This window comes from Hemiscyllium ocellatum, chromosome 1, assembly GCF_020745735.1.
Source record: "Hemiscyllium ocellatum isolate sHemOce1 chromosome 1, sHemOce1.pat.X.cur, whole genome shotgun sequence".
In the NCBI taxonomy this organism is placed as follows: Eukaryota; Metazoa; Chordata; class Chondrichthyes; order Orectolobiformes; family Hemiscylliidae; genus Hemiscyllium; species Hemiscyllium ocellatum.
In genome coordinates, this window is record NC_083401.1 from 38,394,852 (window position 1) to 38,416,244 (window position 21,393).

General features: G+C 40.8%; 1 protein-coding gene across 1 annotated transcript in view; it reads left to right on the plus strand.

Moving 5' to 3' along the window:
- katnal2 (katanin p60 subunit A-like 2) overlaps positions 1–21,393 on the plus strand; it is a 78,737-nt gene that overhangs the window by 49,636 nt on the left and 7,708 nt on the right. The window contains exons 11-14 of the mRNA XM_060847143.1: positions 3,104–3,222; positions 4,825–4,916; positions 17,822–17,932; positions 20,570–20,732. Of these exons, the coding sequence (XP_060703126.1) occupies positions 3,104–3,222; positions 4,825–4,916; positions 17,822–17,932; positions 20,570–20,732 (485 nt within the window). The remainder of the gene's footprint in view (positions 1–3,103; positions 3,223–4,824; positions 4,917–17,821; positions 17,933–20,569; positions 20,733–21,393) is intronic.

Consider the following 21,393-nt stretch of genomic DNA (forward strand, 5'->3'; position numbering starts at 1 on the left):
CATCTCTTAAGGAAGGATAAAAAAAACATTAAAAATGTTCTGTTGGTTATGCATGCTTTAAAAGAAACTACATACACTCCTGTGTGGTTAGAGTGCAAATGGGACCCATTGCTTATATACAGGTATATATGAGGCTCATTCATCACTTGATTGTCAAATTAAGTGACTGTCCTGTTGTAACTGGAGCATATCAGCAATGTTGCAGCTGCATTGGTCTCACATGGAATGAATGCTGAAGAGGAGACAATATTGTTACATTAAAAAAATTCCAGGGACTCCTAACCCCTGCTGCTCATGATGCAGAACTTTCATTCTATCTGAACTGAATTCAAATTCTGACCTCAATCTATTCAACCAGCCTGTCCCCAAATTGTTCTTAACAAAAATACACATCAGGAGCTGCAGTAGATCGTTTGGTCCTACAAGTCTATTTAATTATTCAGTAAGATCATAACCAATTTTCTTCCCCATAGTATACCCATAAACTATAATTCCCTTATTAACCCAGACTGTTCTGATATATTCAGTGACTGAAACACCCACATCTTTCTCGGATAGCAAATTCCCAAAATTCAGAATCTTTTGAAGAAATTTCTCCTCATCTCATTTGTCAATAGCTGACTCCTTCTGAGACAGCAACCCTATGTTTAACATTCCCAGCCTGGAAGAATAGTTTTGCAACAACAAGCCCTTCAAGAATATTCTATATTTCATTAGTGCACTTAATTGTTGTCAAAGAACAATCCTCTTGTATTGGGTGCCAGTGGTGATGGATGTCACTGAGCAAGGAAACAGAGCAATTCTGAGCTCTCCACCAGCAATTGACAACAGCAAGGGAGAGCTGCTAGAGCAGTTGAACAGGCTGTCACTGGGAAAGAGTGTTTGGTGAAGAGAGTAGAAAGGAATGAGACCGAAGAACTTTTCAACCCAATATAACTCACATGGTAATTCCATGTACATAGTGTAAATAGTTCCTTGCTTATCCTACGTTTCCCTTCATGTTTGTAATGACCTAATAGCAATTGAATAAGGAAATACTGATTTGTGATCCTTTTGGCTGTCCATGCGTTCAGATCTCACATTAATTCATCGTAAATGGCTGACTTTATTCTGAGACTGCAAGCCTATGTTCTAGATACCTAGCTATGGGAATGTTTTTCAGCAATAAGCCTCTTAAGATTATTCTATATTTAATTAGATCATCTCTAATTCTTCAAAACTCTAAACATAATCCACTCAATTTCTCCTCAAAGAAAAATCATCCTATTATATGAACAAGAGTGTGGTGCTGGAAAAGTACAGCCGGTCAGGCAGCATCTGAAGAGCAGGAGAATTGACGTTTCGAGCATATGCTCTTCATCAGGCATGAGGTGCTTGGAATGATGACGAGCTTATGCTGGAAACGTTGATTCTCCTGCTCCTCGGATGCTGTCTGACTGGCCGTGCTTTTCCAGCACAACACTCCAGATTCTGATTTCCAGCCGCTGCAGTCCTCACTTTCTCCTTATTATAGGAACAAGTCCAGTGAGCCTTCTAGGAAAATCTACAAGCCATACTATCATTGTCGTGTTCTCCTACAGAGAAAAGCATGAAAATGAAGAACTAATTGACTGGCCTTTTAATATAACTGTTCTATGATTCTATGTTCTTCCTTGGGTATGTACACATTCCTTCAAGAGTGGCCTCACAATTCCATATTTATAACTATAGTAAGACATTTTTACTCTTGTATTCCAGTTTCTTTGTTTTTAAAAAAAACGTCAGCACACCGTTTACCTTTCTCGCTGCTTTCTGCAGATGAGTTAACTTTCTGCAATTCTTTTTCAAGATACCAAAGTCTCTTTAAATACAAACATGTCCAAATCTTTTGTATAGGAAAAAATATTCTGCTTTCTTACTTCTCCTGCTAAAGTAAATAATTTCAAACTTCGCCACAATGCTTGCCCTATTTTTGCCCATTGTCTATATATTTTTGTAGCCTCTTCACCATTTACATGCCCACCTAACTTCACTGTACTTGGATATGGTACATTTAGTCTCCTCATCTAAGTCATTAACAGCTGAATCTTAAATCCTTGCCGTATCCTGCTGGCGTAAATATGTTCTATTTTCATCTACTGATTTCTCTGTCACTAACTAATCCTCAATCCATTCTAATATATTGCCCTATTCACTTGGATACCAGTTCTAAATTCTAAGCTAACAGTGGAGTAGTATTCTTGTGTAGCAATGCTGCCTGAGTGGATTTAATGTGTGGCTTCAGATTGACTCCTGACAGATTTATTAATAACTCATTAAATAATTTTCAGTATAGTTTTAAGCAGCAACACTGAAATTGAGAGACTAAGACTCCTGCCATTTCTCCAGCTGAGATTTGCCAAATCAGTATGGATGAGATGGATCAAGTATGGGATCACCCTGGTCAGCATAACTTGGTTGATCACATCCATATTAATGTTTGAGAATATGTCAATTAACTTTCCCATTTTTCTCTCCCCAATTGCTCTTTACCTAACTCTTATTGTTACTAGTGTATGGATCCACAGAGCTGAAAATCATCCCAGTGACGGGCAATAGAGTAAGTGTTGACAGACGATTTGATCGTAGTGAGCATTTTAGTCATGCTCAGTCAGCTACCAGTCACACTTTCACATTTTTAACCCTTTCAATCAGGTTCTTTGTTCTTAGTTAACTTTTTTTTACTTACTAGCTCAGAATTCTAAGTGCCCAACTACTATCTGTTGCATTTAATAAGGTCAGCATCAAAAAAGAATGAAAGCTGAAGTTTCTGTTTTGCAATTTAATGGTATCTTTGCCAGTACCTTTTACCTATTAGGCCCATTGAGGGAGCTATGTTTATGATTTTAAGTGAATATTTTGTTTCGGATCAATGTTATTAGCCACAGCTTGATGTTCTATGGTTTTGAAACAACACAAAGTGAGTTGTACATGGTTATCAACAAATTATTCAAAAGTATCCTCATTACTATATACTCCTTTATAAATTTTGCATAATATCTGATTATATTTTTTAAAGACAAGCAAGTCTTTTTTAGTCTTCTTTGAGTGTCTTAAGAAATATTAATGACTATATTTTGTTAAGGTACTGGAAAAACATTGCTCGCAAAGGCTGTCGCCACTGAATGCAACACAACTTTCTTCAACATTTCCGCCTCCACCATTGTCAGCAAATGGAGAGGAGATTCTGAAAAACTTGTCAGGGTAGGGAACTTTTAGTCAGTTCCTCTGTCAAATATTTTTGTTTCATAAGTGTCTCCCTTGGAAGGCTTCTACTATTAAATATGGTAAATGCCATGTGTAATGTGACACTGTGATACATCGTGCTTAGTAACTTGAGTTTCAAAAAGGACTAGGAAAGTGAGGACTGCAGATGCTGGAAACCAGAGTTTAGATCAGAGTGGTGCTGGAAAACCCAGCAGGTCAGGCAGCATCCGAGGGGCAGGAAAATCGATGTTTCGGGCAAAAGCCCTTCATCAGGAATGATGAAGGACTTTTGCCCTAAACGTCGATTTTCCTGCTCCTCGGATGCTGCCTGACCTGCTGTGCTTTTCCAGCATCACTCTGATCTAACCTCTACAGCCTACTCTAAGGCTGATCAATGGCCTTAACCTGATTTTTCTGTTTGCTACCTCTATGCTTTGGCTTCCAAAATTCCATCTATCCCAACTTGAATTTACTCAACACTGGAACATCTGCAAACCTCTGGGGTCAAAAATTCACAAGATTCACAATCCTTTGAGGAAATTTCTCCTCATTGGCACTGAGTCAAAATCCTGGGAATCCCTCTTTAATGGCATTGTGGATCTACTGACAGCACACTGACTGCAGCAGTTCAAGAAGGCAGCTAACTACCACATTCTCAAGGGCAATTAGGGATGGGCAATAAATACTGTCCCAGCCAGTGATGCCTTTGTCCCATGAGTAAATTTTTAAAAATTCAGTTCTAAACAAAAGAGCCCTTACCTTGAAGCTGTGCTTCCATGCTCAAGATTTCCCAGTTGGCCCAGTATTGAGCCCCTTCAGAGTCTAAAATGTTTCAAGGAGATCATTTCTCATTCTTCTAAACTCCAGAGTATATTTCCAATTTACTTAACCTCTTCATCACAGGATAAACCTCTTTCCCAAACTAGTGATCCTTCTTTAACCATCCTTCCCTGATCATCCTTCCTTAAATGTGGAGACCAAAATTAAACGCAGCACTTCAGAAGTGATCTTATCAAAGCACTAAACAGTTCCCTTATACTTATGTTCCAGTCCCCTTGCAATAAAGGCTCATATGCTTTTTGACTTTTTAACTGCTTGTCATATGTTTCAGTACAGCTAGAACTTACTCTTCATTTTGATATTTTAAAGTTCCACACCTTTTAACAAACCCTGCTTTATTGAGAACTCGCAAGGCAAATCCTTCCCAGCTGTACACCACTGTCAGCAATTCTGGTAGGTCTGCACTGCCAGTGCCACAGCACACTTTGGGTGGTAATGGTGGTGTCTGGGTTTTTACAAAGTATGATTCCATATGTATGACTGTGTCAGGCTGTATTGTTTGTAGGATAACCTTCCCCAGATTATTGCTGAGCAGCTTTAGCATTGTTGATGACACTTTCCATCACTTTACTGATGGTTGAGAGTAGACTGATGGGACGGTAGTTGACTGGGTTGGATTTGTTCTGCTTTTTATGCTTTATCACCATATGAGAGTTATTAATATTGTGTTTTTCTCCCCATTTCTAGGTTGCACAATGTTATCCTTATTTTAATCTATAAATTTTATTTCTAAAGTGCATTACCTCTTGGTTTTTCCAGGTATTGTTTGAACTTGCTCGATTTCATGCTCCCTCTACTATCTTCCTGGATGAACTGGAGTCTGTGATGAGCCAACGTGGTAGTGCCCCAGGGTCAGTATTCTCAATTGTATTTTTTAATTTTAAAATTATTTTTACTATCTCTCACCGTGCGGGTGAAAGTCTACCCTGGTGTGCGCACATGGGAGTAAGTTGTGAGGTAAGTGACAGAGGTAGGCTTCATAAACAACAAAGGAGAGAACAGGGGCAGCCATTTCACAAACAGTATGTGAGTAAGACAGAGGAGGCCACATTAAAGAGTGTGTGTGTGTGTGTGTGTGTGTGTGTGTGTGTGTGTGTGTGTGTGTGTGTGTGTGTGTGTGTGTTAGAGACAGCAGCTTCTGAAACTGTGTTTCTGTATGTGAGAGACTATGAGAGAATGGGGATAGCAGGGACTTACCCTCAAGAATTGAGGGAGGGAGGGGTGGTGCCTCTGGAACATGATGTAGCAACAAAGAAACATAGCAATTATGAGTTATTGAGCAGCTGATGCTGGTAACTGTGTTACAATTACAATAATTTTAAACAATAGAAATTTCCAAACATGGGCAGGGAAGGGAAGGATTTATTAACAAAGTGAATGGTGTTGATTTGTCAATAAAAGTAACAAATTTCTATTCAGCTCTATTGTAATTAGTACACGATTACACTTAAAATAACTTCATGTAAGTAAAAGTAACTAAAATTGAAGTAAAATACATACTTAATATATGGCAGGGCAGTTCAACCAAGTGGAATCTCTGTCAAGTGATATGTAGGCAGTTGTGGACATTCTCATGACCTAAATGACTCTGTGTTTAGGAGGTCGAGGAGCAATTGGAGTTTACTGAGGTACATCCACAAGGCACAGGACCACATGGAAAGCACTTTCAGAGAGGTGGTCACACTGCAAGTTAGAGGCAAGTGGGTAGATAGAGAATGGGTGACTGCCAGGCAATCTGTGAGACAGACAGGTACTGCAGGAGTCCCCAGATGTCCCACTACCAACTGGCTTTAAAGTCTGGATATTGGTGAAGATGATGGATCCTTGAAGGAGAATAGTGAGAGCAAAGCTTGTGGCATCACAAGTGGTCCAGCTGTGTAAGAGGGGAGGAAGAAGTGTAGAAACCTATTAGTGATGGGGGATTCTCCTGGGGAACAGACAGGCTTAGATTAGATTCCCTACAGTGTGGAAACAGGCCTTTTGGCCCAAGTTCACACTGACCCTCCGAAGAGTAACCGACTCAGACTCATTTCCCTACGTTTTTCCCTGACTAACGCACCTAACACTATGGGCAATTTAGCATGGCCAGTTCACCTGATCTGCACATCTTTTGGAATGTGGGAGGAAACTGGAGCACCTGGAGGAAACCCTTGCAGACATGGGGAGAATGTGCAAACTCCACACAGTCGCCTGAGGCTTGAATTGAACCCAGGTCCCTGGCGCTGTGAAACAGCAGTACTAATCACTGAGCCACCATGCCACCCGTAATTGATATGGCTCCAGAATGGTATGTTGCCTTACTTGTGCTAAGGTCGAGGAGTCACAGAATGGCTGCAGGTTGTTCTTCTTAGGAAAGGTAAAATTATGATCAGATGTCATGGTCTACAGTGGTACTAATGACCAAGGTAGGAAAAGGATGTGGTCCTGAAATCAAAGTTTAGGGAGCTAGGTAGAAAATTGGCAAACAGGACCTCTTAAATTAGTAATCTCTAGATTACCCTCAGTGCCACGACCAAGTGAGCACTGAAATATGAAAATCAGACTGGTGAATGTGTGATTTGAAATATCATATAGGAGTACATGGTGTACAGTTGTAGATTTATTTTTCATTCACCCTATTTAGAGATGTTATGGATTTGTACCCGGGTCTCCTGGCCTAGAGGCAGTGAACTAGGAAGCAGTTCAGAGAAGGTTTACTAAACTATTATCTGGAATGAGCAGATTGCCTTATGGGAAAAGAGTAGACAGACTTAGCCCGTGTCCTCTGGAGTTAGTCAGGGTGACTTAATTGGAATATACAAGATTGTAGGGGATTTGTTGGGTGGATATTGAAAGGATGTTTCCTGTTGTGGGAGAATTGAAAACTTGGCATCATAGTTTAAAAATAAAGAGGTGCCCATTTAAAATAGATGAGGAAACTTCTTTTTCTGAGAGTTGAGTCTTTGGAATTCCCTTTCTCAAGAGGCATTGGATGCAGAACCTTGAAATATTTTTAAGGTAGAGGTAGATAGATACTTGATTAGCAGGGGATGAGTGATTATTGTGGATATGCAGGAATGTAGAGTGGAGATTAAAATCAGATTAGCCATGATCCTACTGAATGGCAGATAGGCTTGATGGCCCTGTGTGGCCAACAGTTGTTCCTTATTTGTATATGAGCAAGTATTTAGGATGCAATATGAGAATACATAAAATGCTGGGGGAGGCAGATGAGACTGAAATAAAAGTCGAAGAAGTGGATGGATCAGAGTAAGGGAGAGAATTGGAAAGTCTGAATCAGGGTGACATTGTTCGGCTGCATACATGTGAACGTATATAGTTAATAAGATTGGGGAATTGCAAGTGCAGATTGCATCTGGAATCATAACATCGTGGTGATAATGGAAATCTGGCTCAACGAAAGGCAGGACTGGGGATTAAATAATTCCTGATTTACATGTCTAGAAAGTACAGGAAACCTTAAAAAAAGGGAGAGATGGTGTTTTTGTTTAAGGAGAGGGAGAGAATGTTTCAAAGGTTTCAAGAACAATTAATTTGATTAGAATTGCAGAATAAGAAGGGTCCAATTACGCTGCTTGGTTTAATCTGTACACAACCATAAGTAGGAAGGGGTGTAGAGGAACAAATATACAAGGAAATTAGAGAAGTGTAAACATCATAGAGTAGGTATAATGCAGGACTTTAAATATATGTGTACTGTCATAATTGTAGTGTAGGGAGCAGCACCGGACAGCCATTCCTAGATTGAATTCTGGAGCATTTTCTACAGTGGTGTGTGTTCAGTCCAAATGAAAGGAGTCCTGGTTCTTGTAATTGAGGTGAACCAAATAGATTGGTGTCAGTAGGAGAACATTTTAGGACCAATGATCATTGTCATCTTAAACATTATGGTGCAATTGGAAAAGGCATTGATCAATCCAGAGTAAGAATAACAAATTGGTGGAGATCTGATTTCGGTGAGATAAGAACATAGCTGGACCAGATATCCCATGGACCTGTGGTTCCAATCTAAGCAGTGGCTGAACAATGAGCTACCTTCAAAGAGGAGGTGGTTATGAATGTCTGAACAAGAGGAGGCCCACTTGGTCCTTTTAGCTTACTGCGTCATTCAATAGTTTCATGGCTTATCTGATTTTCACCTCAACCCAAATTCCTGGATATCCTTGATTTAATTATTAATCTTCTGGGTAATCAAGAATCTATCTGCCTCATGGTTCAGGCACAAGGTATATATTTCCTCAAAATGAAAAGGTAGCACGAACAGTCTAGTGCTCTTAGAACGTCAAATGAGGTATTAGAATCATAGAGTCATCGAGATGTATAGCACGGAAACAGACCCTTCAATCCAACTTGTCCATAATGACCAGGTATTCCAGAGGTAAAAACAATGACTGCAGATGCTGGAAACCAGATTCTAGATCAGTGGTACTGGAAGAGCACAGCAGTTCAGGCAGCATCCAACGAGCAGCGAAATCGACGTTTCAGGCAAAAGCCCTTCAGGAATATATTCCCGATGAAGGGCTTTTGCCCAAAATGTCGATTTTGCTGCTCGTTGGATACTGCCTGAACTGCTGTGCTCTTCCAGCACCACTGATGCAGGACCAGGTATTCCAACCCAATCTAGTCCCTCCTGCCAGCACCCGGCCCACATCCCTCCAAACCCTTCCTCTTCATATACCCATCAAATGCCTTTTAAATGTTGCAATTGTACCAGCTTCCACCACTTCCTCTGGCAGCTCATTCCATACACGTACCACCCACTGTGAAAAAGTTGCGCCTTAGGTCCCTTTTGAATCTTTCCCCTCTCACCCTAAACCTATGCCCTCTAGTTCTGGACTCCCTGACCCCAGGGAAGAGACTTTGTCTATTCATCCTATCCATGCCCCTCATATTTTTGTAAACCTCTATAAGGTCATCCCTCAGCCTCTGATGCTCCAGGGAAAACAGCCCTAGTCTATTCAGCCTCTCCCTTTAGCTCACATCCTTCAACCCTGGTAATATCCTTGTAAATCTTTTCTGAACCCTTTCAAGTTTCACAACATCTTTCCAATAGGAAGGAGACCAGAATTGGAAACAATATTCCAACAGTGGTCTAACCAATGTCCTGTACAGCCGCAACATGACCTCCCAACTCCTGTACTCAATACTCTGACCAATAAAGGAAAGCATACCAAACGCCTTCTTCAATATCCTATCTACCTGCAACTCCACTTTCAAGGAGCTATGAACCTGCACTCCAAGGTCTCTTTGTTCAGCAACACTCCCTGGGACGTTACCATTAAGTGTATAAGTCCTGCTAAGATTTGCTTTCCCAAAATGCAGCACCTCACATTTATTTGAATTAAACTCTATTTGCCATTTTTCAGCCCATTGGCCCATCTGATCAAGATCCTGTTGTAATCTGAGCTAACCTTCTTCGCAGTCCACTCTAAATTTGGTGTCATCTGCAAACTTACTAACTATACCTCTTATGCCCACATATGAATGACGAAAAGTAGTGGACCCAGCACCAATTCTAATGGCTCTCCACTGGTCATAGGCCTCCAGTCTGAAAACAATCCTCTGTCTGCTACCTTTGAGCCAGTTCTGTATCCAAATGGCTAGTTCTCCGTGTATTCTGTGAGACCTAACCTGCTAACCAGTCTCCCATGGCGAACCTTGTCGAAAGCCTTACTGAAATCCATATAGATCACATCTACTGCTCTGCCCTCATCAATCCTCTTTGTTCCATATTCAAAAGATTCAATCAAGTTTGTGAGACATGATTTCCCACGCACAAAGCCATATTGACTATCCCTAATCAGTCCTTGCCTTTCCAAATACATGTACACCTTGTCCCTCAGGATTCCCTCGAACAGCCTGCCCACCACCAATGTCAGGCTCTCTGGTCTTTAGTTCCTGGCTTGTCCTTACCACCCTTCTTAAACATTGGCACCATGTTAGCCAACCTCCAGTCTTCCGGCACCTCATCTGTGACTATCGATGGTACAATATCGATGATATTAATTAAGTTAAGGCAGAAAGTATGCTTATGACAGTGTCAGGTAGTAAATACAGTTGAGAACCAAGCTGAATACAAGAAGTTCAGAGGGGATGTGAGAAAAACAAAGAGGGAATCTGAGAAAAGACTGAAGTGTCAGTAAGCACGTCAGTAGTAAAAAGGGGTAGTAAAAGGAGGCATGATTAAAGGACTAAAAAAGAGGATTTACACACTGAGGGAAGAGGCATGTTTGAGGCACTAAATAAATACTTTGCATCTGTCTTTAATGATAAGGCAGATGCTACCTAGGCCGTAATGATAAAGCAGGAATCTCAGTCAATCTGAAGCATTTCAAATTGATAAGGAAGTGGTGTTTGATAAGCTGTTAATACTTGAAGTTGCAAAGACAGTGGGATGAGATCAGATGGATCTGAAAGTTAAAGTTCTAAATTGGAGGAAGGCTAATTTTGATGGTATGAGGCAAGAACTTTCAAAACCGGATTGTGGGCAGATGTTCACAGGGAAAGGGATGGCTAGAAAATGGGAAGCCTTCAGAAATGAGATAACGAGGGTTCAGAGAAAGTATATTCCTGTTAGGGTGAAAGGGAAGGCTGGTAGTTGTAGGGAATGCTGGATGACTAAAGAAATTGAGGGTTTGGTTAAGAAAAAGAAGGAAGCATATGTCAGGTATTGACAGGAGAGATAAAGACAGTATAAAGAGACAGTAAAGAGAGTATAAAGGCAGTGGAAGTATACTTAAGCAGGAAATCAGGAGGGCAAAAAGGGGACATGAGGTAGCTTTGGCAAATAGGATTAAGGAGAATCCAAAGAGGTTTTCACAAGTACATTAAGAACAAGAGGGTAACTAGAGAGAGAATAGAGCCCTTCAACGATTAGCAAGGTAGCCTTTGTGTGGAGCTGCAGGAAAGGGGGGAGATAGTAAATGAGTATTTTGCATCAGTATTTATTGTGGAGAAAGACATGGAAGATCTAGAATGTAGAGAAATAGATGGTGACATCTTGAAAAATGTCTGTATTACAGAGGAGGAGGTGTTGAATGTCTTGAAACACTTAAAGGTGGATAAATCCCCAGGACCTAATTAGGTGTACCCAAGAACTCTGTGGGAAGCTAGAGAAGTGATTGCTGGGCCTCTTGCTGAGATATTTGTATCATCGATAGTCACAGGTGAGGTTTCGGAAGACTGGGGGTTGGCTAACGTGGTGCCACTATTTAAGAAGGGTGGAAAGGACAAGCCAGGGAACTATAGATTAGTGAGCTTGACGTCGGTGGTGGGCAAGTTGTTGGAGGGAATCCTGAGGGACAGGATGTACATGTATTTGGAAAGGCAAGGACTGATTAGGGATGGGCAACATGGCTTTGTGAGACACGATATCCCACACACAAACTTGATTGGGTTTTTTGAAGAATTAACAAAGAGGATTGATGAGGTAAATGTGATCTATATGGACTTGAGTAAGGTATTCGACAAGGTTTCCCATGGGAGACTGATTAGCAAGGTTAGATCTCATGGAATACAGGGAGAACTAGCCATTTGGATACAGAACTGGCTCAAAAGTAGAAGAGAGAAGGTGGTGGTGGAGGGTTGTTTTTCAGACTGGAGGCCTGTGACCAGTAGACTGCCCCAAGGTTCGGTGCTGAGACCAGTACTTTTCGTCATTTATACAAATGATTTGGATGTGAACATAGGAGCTATAATTAGTAAGTTTGCAGAAGACACCAAAATTGGAGATGTATTGGACAGCGAAGAAGGTTACCTCAGATTACAACGGGACCTTGATCAGATGGGCCAATGGGCTGAGAAGTGGCAGATGGGGTTGAATTTAGATAAATGTGAAATGCTGCATTTTGGAAAAGCAAATCTTCACAGGACCAAACACTTAATGGTAACGTCCTGGGGAGTGTTGCTGAACAAAAGACCTTGGAGTGCAGGTTCATAGTTCCTTGAAAGTGAAGTGGCAGGTAGATAGGAAAGTGAAGAAGGCTTTTGGTATGCTTTCCTTTATTGGTCAGAGTATTGAGTATAGGATTGGGAGGTATTTTGTGGCTGTACAGAACATTGGTTCGGCGTCTTTTGGAATATTGCATGCAATTCTGGTCTCCTTCTATCGAAAGAATGTTGTGAAACTTGAACGGGTTCAGAAAAGATATATAAGGATGTTGCCAGGGTTGGAGGATTTGAGCTTTCCGGAGAGGTTGAATAGGCTGAGGCTGTTTTCCCTGGAGTATTGGAGGCTGAGGGGTGACCCTTATAGGGGTTTATAAAATCATGAGGGGCAAGAATAAGATGAATGGATAAGGTCTTTTCCCTGGGGTGGAGAAGACCGGAACTAAAGGGCATAGGTTTTGGGTGAGAGTGGAAAGATATAAGAGGGACCTTTACAGGCAACTTTTTCATGCAGAGGATGGTGCATGTATGGAATGAATTGCAGAGAAAGTGGTGGAGGCCGGTACAATTACAACATGTAAAAGGCATTTGGAGGAAAATGGGCCAAGTGCTGACTAAAGAGACTAGATTTGATTGGGATATCTGGTTGGCATGGATGAGTTGGACCGAAGGGTCTGTTTCCGTGCTGTACATCTCTTTGAGTCTATCTGAGGATATTGGAGGAAGTGAGAATGAAAATTGCAATAGCATTGACAATAATCTTTGTCTTCCCTGGATTCTGGAGTAATGACAGAGGATTGGAGAATTGCGGCCTTGTCAAGGTAAGCCCAACAATTATGGATCAGCGACTTGAATATTTGTGGTGGTGAAACTTCATTAAGTGTTTCATCAGTGGTCTTTCCTCCATCCTAAGGTCAGAAGTGGGTATGTTTGCTGATGGTTCAGCACCATTTACAGTGGCTCAGAAACGAAACCACTCTGTGTCCAAATGCAGCAGACTGGGACAATGTCCAGACTTGGACTGAAAAATAGCTAGTAAATTACCATTGTCAATATGAGAGAATCCAATCACCCCCTTTTGACATTTAGGGGCATTACCATCAAATCCTGCAGTATCAACACCCTGAGCACTACCAATGACCATAAACTCACTGGACAGTGACTAAAACAGCAGGTCAGAGGCTAGGAATACTGCAGCAAGTAACTCACCTGACTTCCCAAACTCTTCCATCTATGAAGAACAAGTGTGGAGTGTGATGGAATACTCATCACTTGCCTGGATGCGTGCAGTTCTGACAATATTCAAGAATCTTGATATTATTCAGGACAAAGCTTACTTCATTGGTACTGCATCCACAAACATCCACTTCCTCCATCACTGATGCTCAGTACAATCAATGTATACTATGAAGAAGATGCACTGCAGAAATTCACTAAAGCCCTGAAACTGTACCTTCCAAACCCATGACCACTTTCATTTAGAAAGACAAAGTCATCAAATATATGGGAATCTCACACCTGAAAGTTCCTCTTCAAGCCACTCACCATCCTGACTTGGAAATCTACTGCTTCTTCACCGCTACTGGATCAAAATCCTGGAACATCCTCCCTAAGAGCACTATGGGCCTCCTTGCAGAAAATGCACTTCAGTGATTCAAGGAAACAGCTCACCACCACCTTGGGGGCAACTAGGGATGGACAATAATTTCTGCAGCAAGTGTTGCCCGCATCCCGTATATGAATTACAAAAAACTGAACTCGCAATTACTGTATAACTTTTCCCTGACTTAGAAATCCTATTTTCTGGATTGGTTTTATTTTACTGGGTTCTGTGTTTTAACGTGCCCGGAATTTCACTACTGCCTGTATTACAGAGGTGGTTGTAACTGCACATTATTCTTTCTCTGCTAGAAATGTTTCACTTCCTTCCAAACTAGCTTCAGTGTGTTCCAGCCAACTTCCAAATTGGTTGTTGGATTCTGTTACCTAGCTGCTGAATGATCTTGCTTCCTTTTTTGGCACAAGTCACACTCACCCTATTTAGAACTCCATTTTTGGACAAAGTTATATTGGCTTCTCAAGTTCCAATGAGGCCTACAAATTTCCTATCTACAGATCAACTCTCTTATCTGCATTGATGCATTTAATCTTTACTCATCACTGTCCCATGCAATTTTATACCTGCGCTTTGTGCTGAACCTTCTGGTCTACATTACTAATTCATGAACTGAAACAAACATGTGCAGCCACTGGATTCTTGAATCAATGTCTCTGGCTCTGGTCAATGCCCCATGATGAGGACTGTAGATGCCGGAGATTAGAGTCAAAATTAGAATGGTGCTGGAAAAGCACAGCAGGTCAGGCAGCATCCGAGGAGCAGGAAAATTGATGTTTCGGGCAGGAGCCCTTCATCAGGAATAGTGATGAAGGGCTCCTGATGAAGAGTTCCTGCCCGAAACATTGATTTTCCTGCGCCTCGGATGCTGCCTGACCTGCTGTGCTTTTCCAGCACCACTCTAATCTTGACTCAATGCCACATGATTCCTAGTCACTCTCTTTCCACTGCATAACCTTTGACTATATATCCACAGATTCTGTCTTTCCTCTTAAAAGTCTCTCACTGTCTCCACAACCTTCCCAAAACTGGAAACACTTTCCTCCAAACTGATTTCCAACCTATCTGCAAGTCAACTTCATCTTTCCAAGTTTAACTTTTGAATTCTCCTATATCAGTTCAACCATGCTGACTCATAATCAAGCAATATTTCTCCTTGCTGCCATGATCTTGTAACCCCCACCCCACTCACCATGTTCACATGTTTTGGTTACTGTTCTGGGCTACAGACCATTACATGAGGGAGCATAAGAACTAGGTGTAGGAGGAAGAAATTTCAGCCCTTGAGCCAACTCCACCATTTAATACAATCATGACTAATCTCAACTCAGCGTCAATGATGCTTTCCTGCCTCCCTCCCTCCAACCCATTACTAATTAAAAATCTGTCTCCCTCTCTCCTCAAATTTACTCAATGTCCTGGCATCCACCACATTCTGAAAGTGAATTCCACAGATTCACGGCCCTTTTGAGAGAAGTAATTTCTCCTCTTAGAGGTCTACAGCATGGAATCAGGCCTTCAGTTCAACTTGCTCATGTCACCCTGTTTTCACTATTTAAACTACTCCCATTTGCCTGCATTTAGTCAATAATCAGAGTATGGAATGCACTGCCTAAAAGTGTGGTGGTAGGCAGGTTCAGTTGAGGCATTTAAAAGAGCATGGGATAATTATTTAAATAGAAACAATAAACAAAGATATGATGCAAAGCAGCAGAATGGTACTAAGTCATGAGGCTCACTTGAAGAGCCAATACAGGCATGATGGGCCGAATGGCCTCATCCTGCAGCGTAATATATCTGTGATTCTTTGACAAGTCCTATCACTTTGCACCATGCCATTCAAAGCCCTTCAGAGTCCGTGCACTTGAAGCTTTTGAAGATATACTATCATCCACCACTTGAAGTGGTCTGACCTGCTCTTGCCCAACAATATTTCTGGCCGCAGTTAGGGACGTGAAGATCTTATCCTCATGGATGTCAAAGTTGAACTTCTGCAGTTGTTTAAACAGTGCTCGTTGACCCGCCTTGGTGGCGTTAGTCACAAACTGCACAGCGACAGGATCACTGCGCAACTTCTGTAGTGCTTCACGTTTCTGTTTTAAATTTGCTACTATATATCCTAAAATGATTTCCTTGTTCATACTTCTGTACAGTTTCTTCTTTCCTGTCATTCTCACACCCAGTTGTACCACCTTTATATTTCCTTCATCTGGATACTTCACATCCCCTTAATTCCGAACAAATTTTTCACTACTTCTCCATCTTCCCTCTGTCATAGAGTCATAAAGCAAAGAAACAGACCTTTTGGTCCAACCAGTCTATGCTGAACATAATTCCAAACTAAATTAGTCCCATTTGCCTGCTCCTGGCCCATATCCCTCCAAACTCTTCCTATTCATGTATCCATCCAAATGGCTTTTGAACATGGTAATTATACCCAAATCCACAACTTCCTGAGGAACCACCCTCTGTGTAAATGATTTGCCTCATATCATTTTTAAATCTGTCTCCTCTCACCTTAAACATGTGCATCCTAGTCTTGAAATTCTCCATCTTGGGGAAAAGGCAAGTACCATCAACACCATAGATACCTCTCATTATTTTATAAACTTCTATGAGGTCACTTCTCAACCTCCTATACTCCAGTGAAAAAAGTCCCAGCCTATCTTTATAACTCAAACTTTCCATACCCAGCAACATCATGGTAAATCTCTTCTGAACTCTCTCCAGCTTGATAATATCCTTCCTAAAACTGGGTGATCAGACCTGGACACAATATTCCAGAAGAAGCCCCCTCAATGTGCTGTACAACCTCAACATAACATCCTAACTCCTTTACTCAAAGGACTGAGAAATTAAGGCAAGCATGCCAAAAGCCTTTTTAAGCATCCTGTCTATATGTGACATAAACTTTAAAGAATTATGTACCTGCACTTCTAGGTCCCTTTGTTCTATAACACTACCCAAGGCACTACCGTTAATTGTATGGACCCTTCCCTCGTTTGTTGTACCAAACTGCAATAATTTGCATGTATCTTGATTCTTCAGCCCATTGACACTGTCCTTTAGCTATCCTCTTCTCTTTCACCTTGGATAAGATCACAACAACCCTCTGTTTCACTTGCCATTCTCTTAAATATCTGATCGAGGTGGATGTTGGACCCTCCATATGTCTGCAGTCCTAATTTCTCCATCCTCCTTTTCTTGCTAATGCTCTTTCTTTGTGTACCCACAGGAGGCAAAGCTGCAGCCCCACTCATGTTACCCACTACTGTTTCCACACAGATTGCTGGCAATCTGTTATCTCTCTACAATATGTTCATTTGTAAACATGACCCTTACCATGTTGAAGTAGGTTATTTTACAGAATAATCTGTGGGAGACTCAGCAGGTTTAATGATCATTTATTGAGTCAACATTAGGAGAAGACTTTCGCAGAAAAGATTCTAAGGCAGGTCTCTGCCAAACAGCAACATACATCAAATATTTATACATCAAGTCACAGAGACAGTATAACATTTTATTTGGAAAATGGTCTGGTTCAAATAAATAACTTATTTCCCACAAATCCCCTGTCTTCTGTGCTACTTTTGGCCTTGAGTTCCCCATAGCAGACTACCAGACACAGTTATAGCAGCAGTTCAAACTTGCTTGTGTGTTTATTACTTTTTAATCTGACAACCTTTCTTTCATAAAAGTAACACTAATTACTATCAGGCTAACTAAATTCCCAACCTATTTTTAATGTAATTGTTGAACCAATCTTTTTCATCTTCCCCATATAAATTGATGTGGGTTTAGCCCATGTCGTAGCCAAGATTTTCTTCTTACGATTTCTGGGATGTTGTATTACTGGAAAAGTCAGTGATGTCCATCCCTAATTGTACTCACACACAGTAGCTTGTTTTGAAAATTGCTTTGTGTGGCACTATCTTACCTCTTATTGCAACCTCCTGTTTGGCTATATCATCCTTAGTTAGCTTGGTTGTCACAGATGTCACAATTTGGGGCTTTTCTTGTCAGTAGAATGAGTTGTGTCATTTGATAGGAAGATTTTGTTTCTAAATTCCAATTCCTGTATGACTTCTTCAGAACTTATGTTCTGGAGAAGAGTATGACTGGGACTTGTTAACTGTTTCTGTCTTTATGGAGGCTGCCAGACCTGCCGAGTTTCTCCAGCAATCTCTGTGCTGCATATTTCCAGTATTCACAGTATTTTACTTTTTGAGGAAGCAGTCTGTGTTTTCGTGACAGGGGAGAGCACGAAGGAAGCCGACGAATGAAGACTGAACTCTTAGTCCAGATGGATGGTTTGGCACGTTCTGATGACCTTGTCTTTGTTTTGGCAGCTTCTAACTTACCTTGGTAAGAATTAATTTTTTTTTACACTTCCATTTCTTTCTCATTTTGTACATACATTTTCTGCCCTTTTAAAATATTTGATGAATCAATATTATTAGCTGTAATCTGTTTCCGGTCTCAATGGTTATGCAAAAGGGGTCCAGCTTCCCACCTCTGCTGTCCCATTTAATACCAGTACTGCCAGAACTGAATGCATCAGAGGGAATAAGTTAGCAATTTAGTGCATTGGGAAGCAAGTGCTGCATTTTGTCACCAAAATGTGAAGTGTTTCGCAAGTAAAGATTGATTTAATTAACCAATAATCTAAACTGGAAAGAGACAAAAAAATCTCAAAAAACTAAAACCTAAAAGTTAAGCATAAAGAGAGTGGAGAGTAGACACAAGTGAGAGCACAGAGCTGATTGGAGGTAATTTCTATTTAGTAAATCCAAAAATAATACATGCAATCAAGGTGTAATGTCACAGAACAGTAATGGTTTGACAACGAGTTTTACTGCTATCTACTTTTCCCCTCTATATTAGGGGAGTGACTCACACTAAGACATTTAGTTAGTAGTTTGACAAATGGAAGCATGGAAGGACACCAGAGTTTCACTGAAGGCATTCTGTGCCATGTGGAAACTCCAGTATGTTTCTGCATATGGTGGACACCGCATGTTTTTATCTGGAGCAGCTCAATCTCTGGGTTTGAAGCTTAAGTAGCAGCTAGAATGCAAAATGTCTAGGCTGAGTATTATTTTAGATATTAAATGAGGTAGTGACCCCACAAATTAGCAGGTAATGATTGAAAACTTAACCACCATACAAGGAGGTGGGAAGTGCAAGAGTTTCTAACTGCATCTTGCTTTTGAATTGGTATTCCAGTTCTGAATACGGCCTTCCTCTGGGAAGTATAGCCAGAACCAAAGACAGCAACACCACTGGTGTGTCAGCTTATAAGGGAGAAGGGAGAATGAAGGTCAGGAAAGCAATGGTGACAGGGAATTCCATTGTAAGGGGTAGAGATAAATTTCTGCTGTCATAGACATCAGTTCACAATGGTATGCTGCCTTCCTAGTGCCACTGTTAGGGAAACCATTGCACAATTAAACAACAGTCAAATAGGGAGAGCAAACAGCTAGAGATTTTGATACATATTTATACCAATACTGGAATGGATGGTGAAGTAGTGTCAGAAAGACATACAGCATGGAAACAGACTCTTTGATCCAACTCATCCACCCCAACCAGACATCCCAGTCTGACCTAGTTCCATTTACTAGCATTTGGCCCAAATTCATCTAAACCCTTCCTATTCATATACCCATCCGGATGCCTTTTAAATGTTGTAATTGTACCCATCTTCACCACTTCCTCTGGCAGCTCACTCCATACACGCACTACCTTTTGTGAGATTAAAGTTAGTCCTCTGGCCTTTTTAAAATTTTTTCCTTCTCACCTTAAACCTATCACCTCTAGTTTTACACACTCCGAGCCTATGAAAGCGACCTTAGCTATTCACCCTATCTGTGCCCTTCATGATCTTATAAACATCTATAAGGTCTCCCCTCAGCCTCCTAAATTCACATCCAAATCATTTATACAAAATGATCCTTATGGCACACCGCTAGTCACAGGATTCCAGTTTGAAAAGGAACTTTTTACCATGACCCTCTGTCTCCTACCTTCAAGCCAATTTTGTATCCAATTGGCTAGCTCTCCCTGGATCCAATGTAATCTAACCTTCTCAGCTAGTCAACCTGCTGAACCTTGTCGAAGGCTTTGCTGAAGTTTATATAGACATTGTCTGCCACTCTGCCTTCTTCAATCTTTGTCACCTCTTCAGAAAACTCAGTCAAGTTAGTGAGACACTATTTCCCATGCACAAAACCATATTAACAATCTCTAATCAATGCTTGCCTTTCCAAATACATGTAAATCCTGTCCCTCAGAATCCCCTACAACAACTTACCCATTATTGACAGAAGGCTCACCAGTCTATAATTCCCTAGCTTTTTCTGACAGCCTTTCTAAAATAATGGCACATTAGCCAACCTCCAGTCTTCTAGCACTTCACCCATGGCTGTCAATTATACATACATCTCAGTAATGGGCCCAGCAATCCCTTCCTTTGCTTTCCACAGGTACTGGGATTTATCTACTTTTATGCATTTCACTACTTCAAAATGCTTGAATATATTAATCTCTAGAGGCTTTGTTGAGCTGTGCTTTAGAATCCCATTATGAAACTTGGTTGTGATCCAATACCCCACTCATATGGCTATGATCAGCAGGGGTCATTTACACGTGCATCAAATGAATTATGAGCTTTATTTGACTGACCATTTTATGGGCAGTTAATAGAATTTTTTAAAAATAAGTTTTTAAATGGCTATCGGGTGAATTTGTTATTTACGTGGGCATTTCAAAGATTTCTAAATGTTTTTATGGGCCTCATGAGTTCTGGATATATCGCTATTTACACTGATAAGGTTTCAATTTCTGCACCATTTTTCTAGTCTACAGAACTAAAGTGTCTGTCTTTTGGAACAAATGATCTGACAAAATGGTTAAGTTTGGTCATTAGGCCAATTGAGTGCAGACGAGTTGAAGCTTCAAAACACCTTTATATTAATAGAGCCAATCAAACCTTTTCTGCAGGGAATTGGACCATGCCATGTTACGCCGATTAGAGAAACGGATTTTAGTAGATCTTCCTTCCAAAGAAGCACGGCAAGCAATGATTCTTCATTGGCTGCCTCCTGTGAGTAACAGTGGAGGTGTAGAACTTCGGACTGAACTGGACTATAGTTTATTAGGAGAGGTGGGTATTGCATCGACGCAGAAGTTCATTAAAATTATTCTGAGTAACTAATGCAAAATGTGGTATTTGAACACTGTCATAGTTGTTGATTTATTTTGTAGCTGAGTAACAAAGATATGAAGTTTGTTCTGGAGTTATTATTGGACAAGAAACAAAAGATGGGTTTAGAAAAGCTCTAAATGGCAACTGTGGAACCATTGCTAGGTGATGCTGTCTGAAAAATTGGTTATTATCTGACATTTTCGAGTAAAAAATGAGGTCTGCAGATGCTGGAGATCACAGCTGCAAATGTGTTGCTGGTCAAAGCACAGCAGGCCAGGCAGCATCTCAGGAATAGAGAATTCGACGTTTCGAGCATAAGCCCTTCATCAGGAATCGATTCCTGATGAAGGGCTTATGCTCGAAACGTCGAATTCTCTATTCCTGAGATGCTGCCTGGCCTGCTGTGCTTTGACCAGCAACACATTTGCAGCTATTATCTGACATTGATGCACACATGTTCTGGAAATCTGTAATTGTTCTATGAAAAGATAATAGATGCAAGCAGACTGTTGAATAAGACTGTATGGGAGAGGTAGCAAATCTGGAGGGGAAACTAGGTAAGGGAGTGGATTCTGAATGCCATGTACCACATCTCAAAATATTTCCCCCTTTTTACCTA